General features: G+C 40.0%; 1 protein-coding gene across 6 annotated transcripts in view; it reads left to right on the top strand.

Annotated features, from left to right (window-relative positions):
- The window catches only part of Prkacb (protein kinase cAMP-activated catalytic subunit beta), an 87,444-nt gene that overhangs the window by 48,601 nt on the left and 22,747 nt on the right, over nt 1–16,096 (top strand). For 3 of the 6 annotated variants that reach the window (XM_026784215.1, XM_013350021.2, XM_013350022.2), the window contains exons 2-6: nt 3,551–3,574; nt 6,387–6,448; nt 8,205–8,333; nt 13,386–13,484; nt 14,383–14,465. In XM_026784215.1, the coding sequence (XP_026640016.1) occupies nt 3,551–3,574; nt 6,387–6,448; nt 8,205–8,333; nt 13,386–13,484; nt 14,383–14,465 (397 nt within the window). The remainder of the gene's footprint in view (nt 1–3,550; nt 3,575–6,386; nt 6,449–8,204; nt 8,334–13,385; nt 13,485–14,382; nt 14,466–16,096) is intronic. The other 3 variants (XM_005357416.3, XM_005357417.3, XM_013350024.2) reach the window with 1 other exon arrangement.

The following is a 16,096-nucleotide window of genomic DNA, read 5'->3' as shown; positions in this document are numbered from 1 at the left end:
CCACCACCACCACCACCACCACCACCACCACCACCACCACCATGCTTCACACATAGCGCATTAGAAAAAATCTTTAAGAAAACTTCCTCTGCAAAGCAGAAGCCGTCATTGTGCTTTGATAAAATTAATAAAGATCCCAGCACCATGCACTTGCTGGTGGCAGTTTTGAATTTTAAGGGAAACAAATCGATCTTCCAATATCTAGGTTTTAAATCTTAAACTCCAGTTTTCCAGTGAGGAAAAACACACAAACAAAACAACAACAAAAGAGCTCCTTCTAAGGGGAAAAAAATGAAGATCCAGTACCTTAGAATGCTGAAGACTCTGTAACAAGCATCCCTTAAGTAAATTCTAAATTCACAAGAATTAAAAAAAAATTCCCACTGTGAAAAAAAAGGGGAGGGGATGGAAACAAGCTGTAGATTTTCTTTTTTAAAACAAAACAAAACTATCTTTTCTCATTTTATGTACCAATCCCAGTTCCCACTCCCTCCTCACTCCTCAGAGAGAGTGAGGCTTCCCATGGGGAGTCAACAAAATCTAGCACATTGCTTTGAGGGAGGACCAAGGCCTTCCCCACTATATCTAGGCTGAGTAAGGTATCCCTCCAAAGAGAATGGGTTCCAGAAAGCTAGAACAAGCTGTAGGGATAAATCCTGATCTCACTGCTAGTGGCCCCACAGTCTGCCCCAGCCATACAACTGTGACTCTCTTTCAGAGGGCCTAGTTTGGTCAGATTCTGATTCCCTCTCTGTCGGGCCAGAGTTGGTGGTCTCCCATTATTAGCTCAGGTAAGCTGATCATCATGATCTTGACCTCTTTGCGCGTATTCTCATTTCTCCCACTCTTTATATACCTTGTTGTTCAAACGGCTCTCCTCTTTTTTCTTTCTTTTTTTGGGGGGTTGGGTGGGGGGAGGAGGTGGTAAGACAGAGCCACATTGTATCGGTCTAGCTATCCCAGAACTCACTATGTAGTCCATGTTGGCCTCGACTCACAGAGATCCACTTCCTGAGTGCAGGGATTAAAGGTGTGCTCGACTATGGCCAGCTGAGGACTCTCCAGTTAAATGTCCTCACAAAAGAGAAACCAAGTTCTTCCATCTGTGCAGCCTGGGATTGTGCTATCAGGACCCTGGAAGGATCTCCCAGTGCAGTGTAAGTTAGGAAACCAACTGTTGGCAAGACAGGAAGCTCACGTCTGGGCTTGAGTGTCTGGTTAGGGTGGGATGTGTGTGCTCACTCACGTGGTAGGGGCGGACATGTGTGTTCATTCATGTGGGATGCCTCTTTTGAACAGTCAGCATCAGCTGCTACCCCTCTAGGAGGCTTCAGGATTTAATGTATATTAATTTTGTGGTCTATGGAGCTGCTAATAAAACACACTGTTGGGACAAATCCAGGCTAGTAACACATTGATCCCAGCAGAAACAGGTGCTGAGCCTCCGTTAGGACAAGCCTTGACATTTCCTGCAGGTAAAACAACAGTCAAGCTTCTGTTCACCATCCTAGAGCAAATCTCCACACTTGTGAGGGTCTTCACAAGAGTATCATGTTGTAAGATCTCAGAGACCAGAGTCTTTATGTGGTTCACCATTTAACATCAATGACAAGCAGAATGAAAATCATATATGCCTCTAAGTCTCAAAATGCATAAGGCAAAACTGACCTATTTGGGAGAAATTATAAAATATAAAATGTATACATTAATAGAGATTTCTTACCTAGTGATCACAGAATAAGACAATATAAAGAATGCTTATAAAATCAATTCTATAATCATATTCAACAAATTTCAAAGATGTGAGATATATTTATTTATTTACTTACTCACAGTCTTGGACATGGAGTAATTGAGTTCAGTCAATAAAGGCTCTTTTACAAGCACAAATGTGTTTGCTTATGTATTTACAAAATTCTGATAATTCAGGGGCCAAGAAGTAACTTATATAAATTAAAATTCAACTATATATTTAAATTTATGGAGTGTAGCCAAAGTGGATTTTGAAATGCATCTTAAGAGAGATTGTGAAGTGTTCAGGAAAGAGCTACACGAGCCAATGAGTTTGTGCAAGTCCAGCATAGGTAAAGAGTCCAGGAGAAATGAGTGACAGACTTGAGTGGAAGGCAGTAGAACAGAAAATACAAATAAGAGCTATAGCTTTTGATGGGAAGCATTTTTAGTTAGTTATTTTACGTCCCAACTGAAGTTCCCCTCCCTCCTGTCCTCCGATTCCCTTCTCCCTCTCCCCCACTTCCATTCCTCCTCCTGTTTCTATTCAGAAAGGGGCAGGCCTCTATGGATATGAACAAAACATGGCTCTATGGATATGAACAAAACATGGCACAACAACTTTTGGCGTGGCTAAGCACCTCCCCTTGTGTTTAAGCTGGGCAAGGCAATCCATATGAGGAAGAGAGTCCCAAGAGCGAGCCAAATTGTTAGCGACAGCCCCTGGTTGATCAAAGCATTTTTAAAGACCAGATTAAAACTGTACCCATTTATTCAAGCTGATCATGGGAATGTATGTCTATAATCCCAGCATTGGACGAACTGAAACAGGGGGATTGGCCTGTGTTCAAGCCCATCTGAGCCATAGCAAGTAGCAGTCTAGCCATGGGGACAGAGTGAGGCCCTTGTCAAAACAAGACAAAACTAGATTAAAATTTTAAAATGTTTTAGTTCAGTTAAAAGACTTCCAGAGACTAAAGAAGGAATCTTGAATTCAGTTCGTCCCTGAGTAGATGTTTACGGAATTATAGTGTATCCAGCAGCCTTGTCAGATTGTGGGTTCTAAGATGACAGCGAGAGAGTCTCTGGAATTTTCTGTGTAAGCAACCGTGCATCACCTGTGAATAATGGCAGTTCTGGCCTTAACCTTTTCTTGTCTCAGTGTTATTTTAGTTAACAGTTAGAGAAGCAGCGGGAGTAGGCATCGTCCCTGTTCCTCACAGGTGCATGCTCCTTGCTGTCTCTAAAGACTGCCAGGCGGGGCAAGTGAATTCCGTGCCTTTTATACACAGTCTCTCAACCTCGGAGGTCCTCTTCCAACCTTGCCTGTCGGAGCAGCTCTGTCCCTCAAGACTCAGCACAGATGTGTCCCACGGTGCTTCACCAGGAACCCTTGGCAAATTTATTGGCACTTGTACTTCACCTCAAGACAGGGTTTCTCTGTGTAACGGTCCTGGCTGTCCTGGAACTCGCTTTGTAGACCAGATTGGCCCTAAACTCACAGAGATCTGCCTGCCTCTCTGCCTCCCAAGTACTAGAATCAAAGGAGGGCGCCACCATGCCCAGTCACCTGTAATTTTAAGGAAAATTACCATGAAACAAATTTTGGTATCAAATAGTAGTTGTTAGTTTCATTTTTTTGATATTTTGAATTGTATTATTTGAATATATGCAGTCAAATAAATGAGTCTTTACATTAATATTTTATTTCTACAAATATTCTAGAAAATGTATATAAATGACTTTATTCTAACATGCTACTACTTTATGGGTATGTTTTAATCACTATTTAATTTATTTTATTTTTTTTGTACACAAGCTTCCTGTTCTTCAGACATATCTGGTAGGCAACTTTTTTTTTAATAAAACAAGTGTTTACTTTAAAACTTTCTATTCATTTGTTTGTAAATTTTTATTCTCATAGTTTGATTTTATTATTTTGACTTAATAAAATATTTTTGTAATGAAGAAAATTCTGAATTAAATTTATGTTGGATTTTTATAAGATCATCATCTAGGTGTTGTAGTCCTTGTGTGATGTTTTACAGCTAATGAAGAAAGCTCTCTGAAGCAGAAGGCAGAAGACATGGGCTGTGTATCACTTAGGATTATGATGGGTGGCTTTTGAAAAGATAGAGTGTTAGAGATTTTGAGTGAAACACTGTTGTAGTTGTACATTTGTCCCAGGAAGTGTATATTTTGTTGGTTGTGTTTTCTAATATATTTGGACTGAAAGTGGTCCTTGCATTGTGTGAGGAGTGCTGAGGAGATGAGCTGTGTCTCCTTAGAGACTCCAGAGTTCAACATCAGTAGCAGCATTGTCGCGTTTTCAGTAATAAATCGACGCATTCTGCACATGAGATGCTCATGATCACATCCAGCAGTTAGACCTTTGCCCAGTGTGACTCACAATGTGTCATGATAGATAAGCAACTCTCAAGTCTAACAACACCGTGTAAATTTGTTAATGTCGCCACTGAAATATTCTCGTTCATTGTAGAGCTACGTGAATGGCATAGGTAAAATTACAGCATACTTGACATTTTAGTTAAATTTCCTGATTAAATAAGCTTTAATCTGACTTTCAAGTTGTGACTTGTTTTCAAGTAATGTACGAAAACATCAGTGTGGTGGAGAAAGTGGTAAGAAATGAGAGTTTTTCTGTATTTGTGGAAATGCAGGAGACCTGCTTCTTGTTGCATCTTTCTTCATTCCTTGGCCAGGTGAACAATAAGAACAATCCCTGGGTGAGCTTATAGACTCCTTTCCTGTGTTCTTCTAGAGTGCAACGTGACAGACCAGAAATGACCAAAACTGAAGAGAAAATCATTTCATTTGTATAATAAGTAAAATCGTGAATGAATAAATTGGATTTTTGGTGTGCCCTCTTTTGTATCTAGTTTGCTCCCTTATTAAACAACACAGAACAAAATGTGCTTGAGAAACCCCTTCCGTGAAGGCTTCTCTAAGCATAGTTAGACACTCTGGAGCTTTGCTGACGGTCTCTGTGATCACAGAGCGGAACCACTCACAGTTCCTGTTAGGTACTAGGTTCCAAAAACCGCACCAGCCTATCACACTGCTCCAAATGGTTAGATGTCTGGACGGACTACGGATTAGAGCAGAAGAAAACTGAAACTTGAGAACCTCACAGTGCACTGATTGAATGGGTTACAGGACTACAGTGTGTGAGTCTGCCCGTCTTTCCCAGCTATTGTTTTGTTACCTATTATTATGTCAATGGGGAGCAATTGTGAAAATACCCATAGAAAAGCAGTTAGAAGTTAAAGCCACCCGTATCTGAAATATAAAATCAGTCCATGGAAAATACATGAGGTTCTAGATTGTCTGTTGTTTAAAGATCACCAAGTGTAGTGTGGTTTCTCAGGAGCCACAATTTTATGTTCCAACATATATTTTTTTAATTTAACTTAAAGCCATCTTTTCCAAGTCATGACCATGTGCAGGCATCTCTAGTTCATGGGAAAAAACAGACAAACAAACAAACCTTATAGAGCCAGCTTTCTTGCACCTAGGATGAGGCCCAGTGGTGGGATATCGGCCAGCTATGTGCTCCTGGATTGGAATCCTGGAGCTCAAACAAAGCAAACCAATGCTCTTCGGCTGCAGCCAGTATACTGACTGTTCAGTATAAAATATTTTATTTTGTCAGTTTTTATTTTTCATATATACATATATATGTATAAACTATTTTATTGAGAACCAATTATATTAGTCTTTGTATCTAAATAGTGCACATACATACATACTAGAGGTACATACATACTAGAAATACAAAGATCACACACACCATGATCCAAAACCTCTTGACTTTTCCAGTCCTAGACTGAATTAGGTCACATGTTGATTAGGCGCAACTGTTGGTACATGGAAGTTTGTTTTCCAGCAGAAGCCCTTGTTAGTGAACCTGTGGGAGGCGTGTGTAAGTGAATCCTCTTAAATGACTCGGTACAAACCGCTGTTCCGTACAAATGCAGCTGTCATTAGCCATTGTCTTAACACTGGCTTTTGTTTGGCTTTATTTTAATGTAAATTTTAAATCAGACATTCAGTTTAATTTTTCTCTACAAGTTCAGAGCTAGTTTTTGAAGTAGTTTGTATTGTTGTAGCATTTTGTTCCATTCGGGTTTATGGGTTTGAGGATCTGGTAGCTGTCAGTCTGTGGTTTCTCCTTTGCTCTCTGCTGGTAGAGACCACAGATCTAATGCACAAATGTTGTATCTGGAACCGCCCTTTACCACAGCCAGCTGTTCTCGGAACGCCCTAGACCAAGACATGTGAATACCCTCGGCTTACGTTTCAACTCTGTTCAAACTCTTCCAGTTAATTCACGGCACGATTTGCCCTTGATTGGTATGTTCTACACAACTTTCGGATATGTTTCCTGGGACATTGTTATTATTGGGCTTGAAGTTGCCAGAGTGGTCCCTATATAGAGCAATGCTTGAGGCTCTTAGACGTTGGAGACTCTTGATAGCCCCCTGTAAGGTCACATTGGTGGACACCCTGTCCTTACAACAGTAGCTCACACAAGGATACTTGTATCCATATACCACGTCGTCTGTCTTCTTTAATGTGAGATGAGCATTTTTTCAAGACACCATCCATTTTTCTTTTCTTTTCTTTTTTTCCAGTGAAAGAATTTCTAGCCAAAGCCAAAGAAGACTTTCTGCGGAAATGGGAGAACCCTCCCCCGGTAAGGAAGCTGTGTTTTCTATGCTAGAGACACCTGTGTGATATAAAATCGCAATTCTGCCTTAATTTATTGCTGCTCCAGAAAGTTTAGTTTTTAAGTGTTGTTAGTAAGCATATACTATGGTGGGAATTCCACCCTACTGCAGTGATATCATCCATTAATTAACAGTCTTATAGTTACCGCCATTGAAGAAGCAACCCGCTTCTTATAGAATCTCTGAAGGGCAGGTGGGTGGTTGCTGTTATTTTGTTTCTTGGAACACTCCTGAGATTTGAGCTTAGGGTCGCACGTATCCTAGTCAAGCTCTCTACCACCTAGCTATTTGCCAAGACTGTTGTTAAGTTTTGATATGATACAAGCTCAATATTTTCTGAAATACTAATTTTTAGTTATACAAGTTATCACTGGAAATATTAGAAAGGGGGCAGGGGAGGAGGTGTTCTTTTATCATATGAAGAAAAGCAGCGATTAAACATAAAGAGATGTTCTGTTGGGCACTGTTTGTTCCCACTACTTGAGGGTAACTATATTAGCCCACCTGTTTTAGTAAAATCAAAAATTAGATGTAAAACCACAAAGTTAATTCAATCAGAATTACGAAGACCTTTTCTTCTTTGGTAAGAGTTCTCACAAATGTGAAATGAACAGTGTCATAGAATTTTATAAGCAAATGTAATCTTGCTTTCCCTCTGTAATGACGTAACAAGAGACTAGGATGTATCTCTGGATGGATGCACTTGCTTTACTGTGGAGCTCTCCTTCTGCTGTCCAGATCTGTCCATACAAAGAGTCATACCCCGTCAGGGTTTGCTCAAGGTAACCCAAGATTGAGCCTTGGAAATATTTTTCTGAGGTTTTCACGAGAATCTTCATAATGAAACCTATTAAACAGATGGGTCAGCAATTACTACTTGTTGCTAGTACATAATTTGTTCCTAGTAATTTTCGTTTTGTTGTAGGAGGAACAAATTGAATGGATTGGTGCCTCTAATTCTTTGCTTCTATGCACTAGTCAAAGCCAAACAAAGATGTCTGTTTATAACAAAACAGCTATTCAAGGAGGAGAAGGATCTGATTATTGTTCTGAGACTTTAGCTTTGGTTCTTTGCGGAATGAAGACTCTGTTCTCCTTCCTGTTTTAGGTAATACTAGGTTATTACAGCAGGGAGAAAGCCTGGGAAAGTTCTGAGGACACTGCCTAGTTCGATGGCCGTTCCCAAGTCCTAAACTGTTGGCGAGTTTTACAGCTGTGTAGTTCTGTGGCTGATGCTGGTTGTTTGGCTCTCACTAGTTCTGTCACTAGATATAAAGACACGAGGAGCAGCACTTTCCTCGGAAGCACAAAAACTGATCTCTCTGTTTTCATTTTGTACCATTATTTGCAGGTGTTCTGTGACCATATCCACTATTTGACCATGGCTTTGTAATTCTTAAAGTGTACAGATAGTTCATTAGCTGTGTTAGGACTTCACAGTGGATGAAATATGACCATTAATGTTTGAGCCAAGGCTTTTATTTCCTTCATTATTTTTATACTCCATCTTACAAAATTTTTCTCTGTTACTGGGCTTTTGTTATTCAGAGGAGAATGTAGAATGAGTAATCTGAAATATGAAGAGTGTGTATGTGTTGTTTCTACATGGAGAAGCTGCAAGTTAAATTACCCACTATGATTATATAACACTGAGTCATAGTAATTGCAGTCCTGCAGGAATTTCTAATCTAAAGGTTTATTGTAATCTTTATGCTTGTTTAGAGTAATGCTGGGCTCGAAGATTTTGAAAGGAAGAAAACCCTTGGAACAGGTTCCTTTGGGAGAGTCATGCTGGTGAAGCACAAAGCCACCGAGCAGTACTATGCCATGAAGATCTTAGACAAGCAGAAGGTGGGTGCCCTGTGCCCTCAGGGTCAGCTGGATAAGCTGCCACCAGCTCCTTCACCTAATGCTGGAGGTTGCTACTTGCATTTTTATTACTTAGTATTTCTATATGATTATAGAGGTTTTGGTGTGTAGGTAGCAGTTTTAATGTGTGGTTACTGTAGGTTTTAGTCTATGGGAACATGCCATTGCTATGTCTATTGATAACACATATCTATGTGCACTAACAATATACATATTCCATATGTGCAGAACAAGCACCTCTCACACTGCATCCACAGACTGAACAGAAGCCTAGTGACTTTGCTTCATGTCCTATTTTAGTTTATAGCAGAAACTTGGTGCTTGACAGGATTGGGTTTGGTCAGTTTAGAGTATCAGTTAAGTCATGAAAAAACTATAAAACCTATATTCTATGTAAGACAACTTTTCATTATTTCTATACCAATATGATAAATCAGGATATCTGAAATATTTATTACCTTCGATAGTAAGCATTTGTTTTCCTAGAAATCACTAACTGATTAGGGAAAGGCATGGGCAAATATTGTTGCATCTTACTTAGTTGTTATCTGACAGAGATTGACTTCTTGTCCTATTGGGATCCAGGTAGGAAACTGGTGGCAGTATAGCTGGGAAGTAGCCAGGGGACAGACATAATGGAGTAGCTAGCTGACCTATGGGAATACAGTGCCAAGGGACAGATGTGGCAAGGTAACTCCATCCCATGGTAATATGTAATACAAGAAGCCGTACCTGTAACTCTACATTACCTAATAGCCACATTATAAGAAATAAAAAGTAGCTGAAATTAATTTTAAAGTCTGATTTATTTAATAGCCTAATGTTTAGTACTTAACAAATATAAAATTATTGTGGTTCATACTAAGTCTTCAAAACCTGTTGCGTATTTTACATTTTAAATGTTAAATGACCACACATGTTGGACACCATAGCATCACTCTTTGAACCTTCATTTTATTGGAAACCAGATTAATCTTTCACATGAAAAGGAGATAATGGCTTATGTGCCTAAAATTAAAGATGTGATACATACATCTAATTGAACACCTTTGGCGTCTGCCTTCATTCCCAGAGTTTCTAGCCGTTCTTCTTGAAGCGGCAGTTCACTGACTCACTTCCTCTCAGCTCTGACCCCACAGTTTAGCTGTCCCTTGTCCGTCTCCTGCCTCTCACTGCTCTTCCTACATGTCTCTGCCTGTGTCTCCAACTCCAGTGGACTCTGTTCCTCTTATTCGGCCTTTTATTAAATACCACCCTCCTTACCCTGCCCTTCTTCTGTGGGTCTTCCTTTGTTTCTCCATGTTCCTCAAGGATTGCTTGTCTCTAAGCTCTAGGTTCTAGCTCTCTCTCTCTCTCTCTCTCTCTCTCTCTCTCTCTCTCTCTCTCTCTCTCTCTCTCTCTCTCTCTCTCTCTCTCTCTCTCTCTCTCTGGAGACTCTCTCTCACCTTCCCACCCACCTGCATTGGTTATTTCACATTTTCTCCACATAGATTCTTAGCCACTCTTTCTTAGGCTTTTGGTTCCTATGCTGTCTGAGCTTGGAGCTTTCCTAGGTCATTTAATTCTTGTCTTCGTTCTCTAGATGGAGTTAATGGATCTCGAGGTTAGCAACTTGCCTGTTCATGCTGGTAACAAAAAGGCGAGAGGCTTCAGTTTCATCTTGTATTTGTAAACCTGCCATTACAATGTTTTAATGCTGTCAGGACAGCTTCTAAGATTATGTCATCTTTCTTAAAGAATTTATGAAATGCTTCACTTCAAAAATATTAAGAAGTTAGTGACATTTACTATCTGAAAGTATTTGGAAAGACATTTTTAGCTTCTAGAAGCCTGTTAAGTAAATTACCAAGGTGGCTACCTCATGGATAAGTCATGGTAATGGATATTTCACAGAGGAATAACTAGAGTTTCATGTAATTTCCGTACTGCAGAATACTGGGTCTTAGCATAAATTGGTATGAAAAGTTCTGATTTTTTGTTTATTTAATTTACTTGAGGTAAGTGATAAAATAACAGGTCATAATAACTCTTTCTGCCAGTAAGTTCATATATATCATTCAGTTAGGTAAACTTAGCTTCTCCAGTCTTAGTGTACAAGGGGGAATATCAATACAAAAATTAAAGGTATTATTAGTACAGGGTGTCAGATATTGCTAGGATACATATACACAAAAGCACAGGCAAACAGCAGACACATACACACACATGTGCGCACACACAAACGTGTAACATGTATGCAACTGTTGTGTCAGTGACTCTTCACAAGTGTATGAGGCATTGGTCTCCCTTTTAAGCTAATCACCTCTCAATTTCCCCAGCGTCTGACAGCCAGTAAGGTAAGCCCATGTGCAGGCCAAGGTTTATCTGATTTCTGTGCCTTATTCCTAATTCATTTTCCTTTCAAAACACACCCTTATCCTCGGGATCCTTTCTTCCAGTCCCTTTGATGTCCAGTTAACACCAGCCAGTCTTTTATAGTAACACCATGCCTCCCCATCCCCAAACTTTTTACTTCTGTTTCCCTTCCTCTCTAGCCAGATGCTTTCTCATCGTCCCATAGCTTTTCTCTGACTCATCTGAAGGCTGCTGACATTAGTAAATGGAGACAGAGTTCAGCTTGTACCTCCTACTTCCTAACCTGTCATGATGTGTCTCCCAAACTCTCTTACCTCATGCTGTCCACATGGCCCGTGTCTGCTTCTCTGGCTTGAAAGCTGACTCACAAAAGGATACAGTGATTTTTCTGGGCGTGGGGGGTGCTGTACAACCTGTGATTTATTAATAGCTCCTCTGATGTTTTACTTGAAATACCAACTGGTGATCTCTCAGTGCCTTTACAAATTTATTGAAGCTAATATAAATATTAAAGATAAATTCTATATGAATTTTGAAGATAAGATGTAGACTGTATCCCAAGGAATATTTGTAAAGTTTTCTCTGTCATATTGTTTACCAAATTTTCAGAAATGCTATCCTTAACTGTAGCTTGCTTCCGTTCGTGTGTTTCTTCCTTTGGGGCTGGTTCTGGGATTAACTTCCACCCTGCTTTTCCTTCCATGTCTTCTGAGCCTTTATTCTCTATCCATCTTCTACACTCATCACAGCGCTTTTCTGTTTGAGTAAGTTATAGTAACAGCTGACTTGTTTTGCGCTGGTACTGTGTACCGGGCAGTATATAACCGTTTGCCTTGCAATGTGTCCCATGGCCACTTTTAAAGCATCAGAATTTTAGAGATGAGAGTTCTGTACTTGGCCTCAAGTAAGCAGTTTCTCTTCTGATACCTTCTGACATCTTAGTTCTCATTTGCTGGTCATTGACTGAAGCAAAATTAATAAAAACTCAGAGACAGAAATTGAGGTTCAACCTGAAGGTCAGAAAAACAAAACAGCCAGCTACTGACTCTTATCTCTACCTCAGTCTGAAAATGGCGATCCTGGCTCCAGGAATCCCATTCTGAGACTGAGAGCTGTCTTCTCCTGTTTTATAATGCTCTCTAGGGCTGGAATTAAGGGCATGTACCACTACTGCCTGGTTTCTATGTTAAGCTAGTGTGGCTGCTGGGATTAAAGGTATGTGTCATTGTTGCCTGGTCTGTAGGCTGGCCAGTGTGGCTGTTTTACTTTTCTGATCCTCAGGCAAGCTTTATTTATTAAAATATAAATGAACTATCACTACAAATCACATATTGCTGTTTGCATATTCAGGCATCCTTCAAGTAAATCCCTTGCAATGTGAAAGCAGACGTTTTCTTACCCTGTCACATAGGTGTCTTTTCTCATGATTTATATATAGTGGATGATCATAATTAAAAGTGAATTTGTCTAAGTAGTTAAATTTTTTAAAAACTTTTTCATTAAAAATTGGATGAAAATATGCCTTACCAGTTCTGCTATTTTGAATAATGCCTGTTCAATCATTATATCACATATGTATATAGTTGGCTTAAGTTCATGAGACAGATAATGTCTTTCTTGTGATTTTTATTACTTATTTAAAAAACTAACACAGATTTTATGCCTAGTTAAAAATCTGCTGTATCATACAAAATCAGACACAAAGAAGCATAAATTCCCCAATTGGTGTCACTTAAGTGATTCATTGTGATAGTTAATACGTGGACAGTAGTGACCCAACAGCTTCATTGTATGGACTTTAAAAGCGAAAGAGTTGCAGTAGCATTCCAAGCACTCCAAGGCTGGTTGAAGGTCTAGGCTAGAACCCAGATCTTCCAGCTCCCGGTCAGTCAGTCATTGCTCAGCAGTGCTTGCCCCGTTCCTAACAGTGTGACAGGCTCTGGCTGGGCCAGTACTCTCCTTCAAGTCCAGGGGACTGACGTCTGTGATTGCCTCACCTCAGGAGAACACCTCTGGCCTGGAAGAAACCCCTACCCGTGATACACACATGCATTCTCTCCACCTCCCTAAGACCATCTGTTGACCAGTCCAGTGTTCATTTGTCCTGAAGATCAGATTTCTTCCATATTCTGCTCTGTGGCTATGTAAATTGAACCATTAGAGTTTAGCTATCTTTCTCCAAGTACAGTTTGAACAGCTTATTCATATTTGTCACTGTTCTCCTTTCTCAACTTTTGACTTTTCTTTCATCTTTAATTTCCTGCCACTGAGCTGATAAGTGATTTGATCATATCATTAGCAGCAAATACTTTCACATAGTAACCTCTAAAGTAATATAGGTCTTTTTTTTTTTTTTTTTTTGGTCCTTAACTTGATTTATAGCTAATTTTTGTGGAGGGCAGTAGCTTACTGTGTAGCCGAGGCTAGCCTTGAACTTAGCCTAGTCTTAGTGTTGGGCTAGCGGACATGCATCACCACAGCTGGAACATACTCACCTTCTGAGGACCAAGGCTGGGACTCTTTTCGGCTGTAAGCATTTGACTCTTCTCAGCCTGGTTGATTATTTTCTTTCCTGGTCTAGTAATGGTGCTTATCCATTGTGGTTATTATATGAAAGCCTTTTCTTTAGGACGATAAGAGAAATGCACTAAAGTCTGTCTATGTGTCTTTAACGTGCAGGTGGTTAAGCTGAAGCAGATAGAGCACACTCTGAATGAGAAACGCATACTACAGGCGGTGGAGTTTCCCTTTCTTGTCCGGTTGGAGTATTCTTTTAAGGTTAGTTGCCCTGATGTCTAAGGAAGATCTTTTCCATCAGATGTGCCTTCTGACATCTGAGACTAATAGAACTCGAGTGAGATGAGGAACTAGACAGGGAAATGAACAGAATTTCTCCCCAGAGCAGGTGGTGACGATGATAGGTGTGGTTTTCATGGGAAGGCCACACAACACCCAACATTATAGTGATGCAGGAGCAGGCATCTTGCTCGTCTGTCTTAGGCTCCATTCAAATGAGGATGCTGAACACTTTCTGCGTCTCTTAAACCCTTCCCATTATGAGTTGAACATTTTTCTTCATGCAGTAATTTATATTCTGGAACTTTGTGGTTTTGGGTTTTTGCTGTTGTTATTTTACCACCAGGGAGATGAGCCTCTGTGCAGGGCCCATGAGTCAGACTAAGTGGGGAGGGCGGATCCTTTAAACCCAGGCTTCAGTTCCTTAGAATGAGTTATAACTTGGTCTCTGCGCTGCTGAATCATAGGCAGCATTTTGGTTTTGTTTAGTCCTTTGTTTTCCAAATGTAATAAAGCTTTATATACTTAAAATATTAAAGCCATCTATCTCACAAGCATAAATATTCTTATTAACTCTTCCAAATTGTTTTTTAACTTTGTTATTCCTTTGCAAATGCTGTCATTTGCAAAGTATGTCATTGCTACAGTATTTCATTATTCAGAAGTTAAATGTTCCCTGCAAGAGCAGGAACAGCAAAAGTCCTGTGCGTCGCCATGGCTGGGATACTAAGGGGGTGGAGATGCGTGTGGGAGAGCCGGAGCACTTCTGTGACCTGTCACACGGATTTGACTTTGCCCTTTCTAATTTAACATGCTGTCATTTTAAAAATATTTTTACCCAGATTTTATAATTGGTATTTACTTGTTTCTTTGTTCATAGGATAATTCTAATTTATACATGGTTATGGAGTATGTTCCTGGGGGTGAGATGTTTTCTCACCTGAGAAGAATCGGAAGGTTCAGGTAACACTGACCCCGGTCCTACTTCCTTGATTCTTCCCGTGCTTGTGTTCATTTTCATTAGCTGTATTTTATCCATAGAAAGTATTAGGTGGAAGCATTAATAGGAGGTTATAGCATAGATGAGCTTTAAAATCCAAATGAGAACAGGATGAAGCCAATTAAATATTCTACCACTGGTAAGTATTGTGAGACAGTTTGAAGAAAAAAATACAAAAAGTAAACTTTAAAATACCAGCATATATTGAACAAATAGTAGTATCTGAGGCATATACTAATCTATGCTATGTGCTTTATAATATCTAATGACAGTAGCATTTATGGTAGAAGTTTGAGTAAATGTGGATATGAGGAAGAGATATGAAAATGATAGTGACACAGCACTGAGGAGGCAGAGGCAGGGGGATATCCGTGAGTGAGTTCCAGGTCAGCCAGGCTACACAGAGAAACCAAAACAAAGAAACGACTCAATCAATAAATGTTATGATGACGAGATTATATTATAAAGCTTTTGTTATGTTGAGTTTCTTAAATACATACACAGTGTAAAGGCTTTGCAATGTACTAGGTTATTTCCAGTACAACCTTCTGATAGTTTTATCTGTGTACAAGGCTCATAGCTTGAAATTACTACTAGAAATTAGTAACCTTCATAAAATGAACCTAAAATTAAGACCATAACCAGTTTCGTTCAGTATTCGAAATTCAGCTGAACCTAAGTGTGAGTTCCCCAGGGACTGAGGTCACAGAGTTGGGCTCTCACAAGAGAAGAGCAGGGAGGCAACCATTCCTTGAGTTGCCTGAGGCCTAAGCAACGATTGTATTTATTGATTTTTAGTGTAAGGGGAACCTCCTATCTGGAGACTGTAATGAAAAGTGGCTTCTATTTGTTTGTGATAGTGTCCTTTTACTTCCTGTTTCACTTCCTTCCTGTCCTCGTGGTCCCCTGTATTATCCCATGCTTGAAATGTCACTCAAACCTGTCCTGAAACACATTCTGCACCAGAGCTACTTTAACACACCACACAGTGCTGAAAAGAACGCAGACTGATTGAAGTAGTTGAGTAGGATGTTGTCTTTCCTGAACTCTCGTGTTTGCGCTATATGAGCCCTAGGCCTTCCTTCCCTGTTCTCCCCCGGGAAGGCCAGAGGGTTTAAGTCATTGCTCAGTGTCACTTTCTTCAGTCTAGTCAGTCACCTGAGTCCTGACTTCCCTGATGTCTGCACTTAAAGCTGCTGAAATTTTTAGATTGCATATCTCTTTATTTCTTCTATAAAAAATAAGATACTCAGCAGACTTCCTATTTATACATAAGGAGAAAAATAAAAGGGAACTTCCATATGAAATTCTCAAAGTTTCTGAGGTTACATGCCCCAAAACTGGGGAGGAATCTTCCAAAATCTACTCCAGGGCCTCCCTCATTCTTTGCTACACTGTTTGTACATGACTGAAACTGGAGGGGTATTATAAAATATCGCTGCTAAAAGTCAGCTGCTGCTTACTTTGCATCTGCAGAGAGTGAAGCAAGGACCTGGGGATGTGTGGATGGGCATAGAGCTGGGGTGTGTGGATGGGCATCGAGCTGGGGGGTGTGGATGGGCATAGAGCTGGGGGGTGTGGATGGGCATAGAGC

The sequence above is a fragment of the Microtus ochrogaster genome, chromosome 21, assembly GCF_000317375.1.
Source record: "Microtus ochrogaster isolate Prairie Vole_2 chromosome 21, MicOch1.0, whole genome shotgun sequence".
Taxonomy (NCBI): domain Eukaryota; kingdom Metazoa; phylum Chordata; class Mammalia; order Rodentia; family Cricetidae; genus Microtus; species Microtus ochrogaster.
Note: the sequence above shows the minus strand (reverse complement) of the source record. Positions and strands in the feature narration are given on the sequence as shown.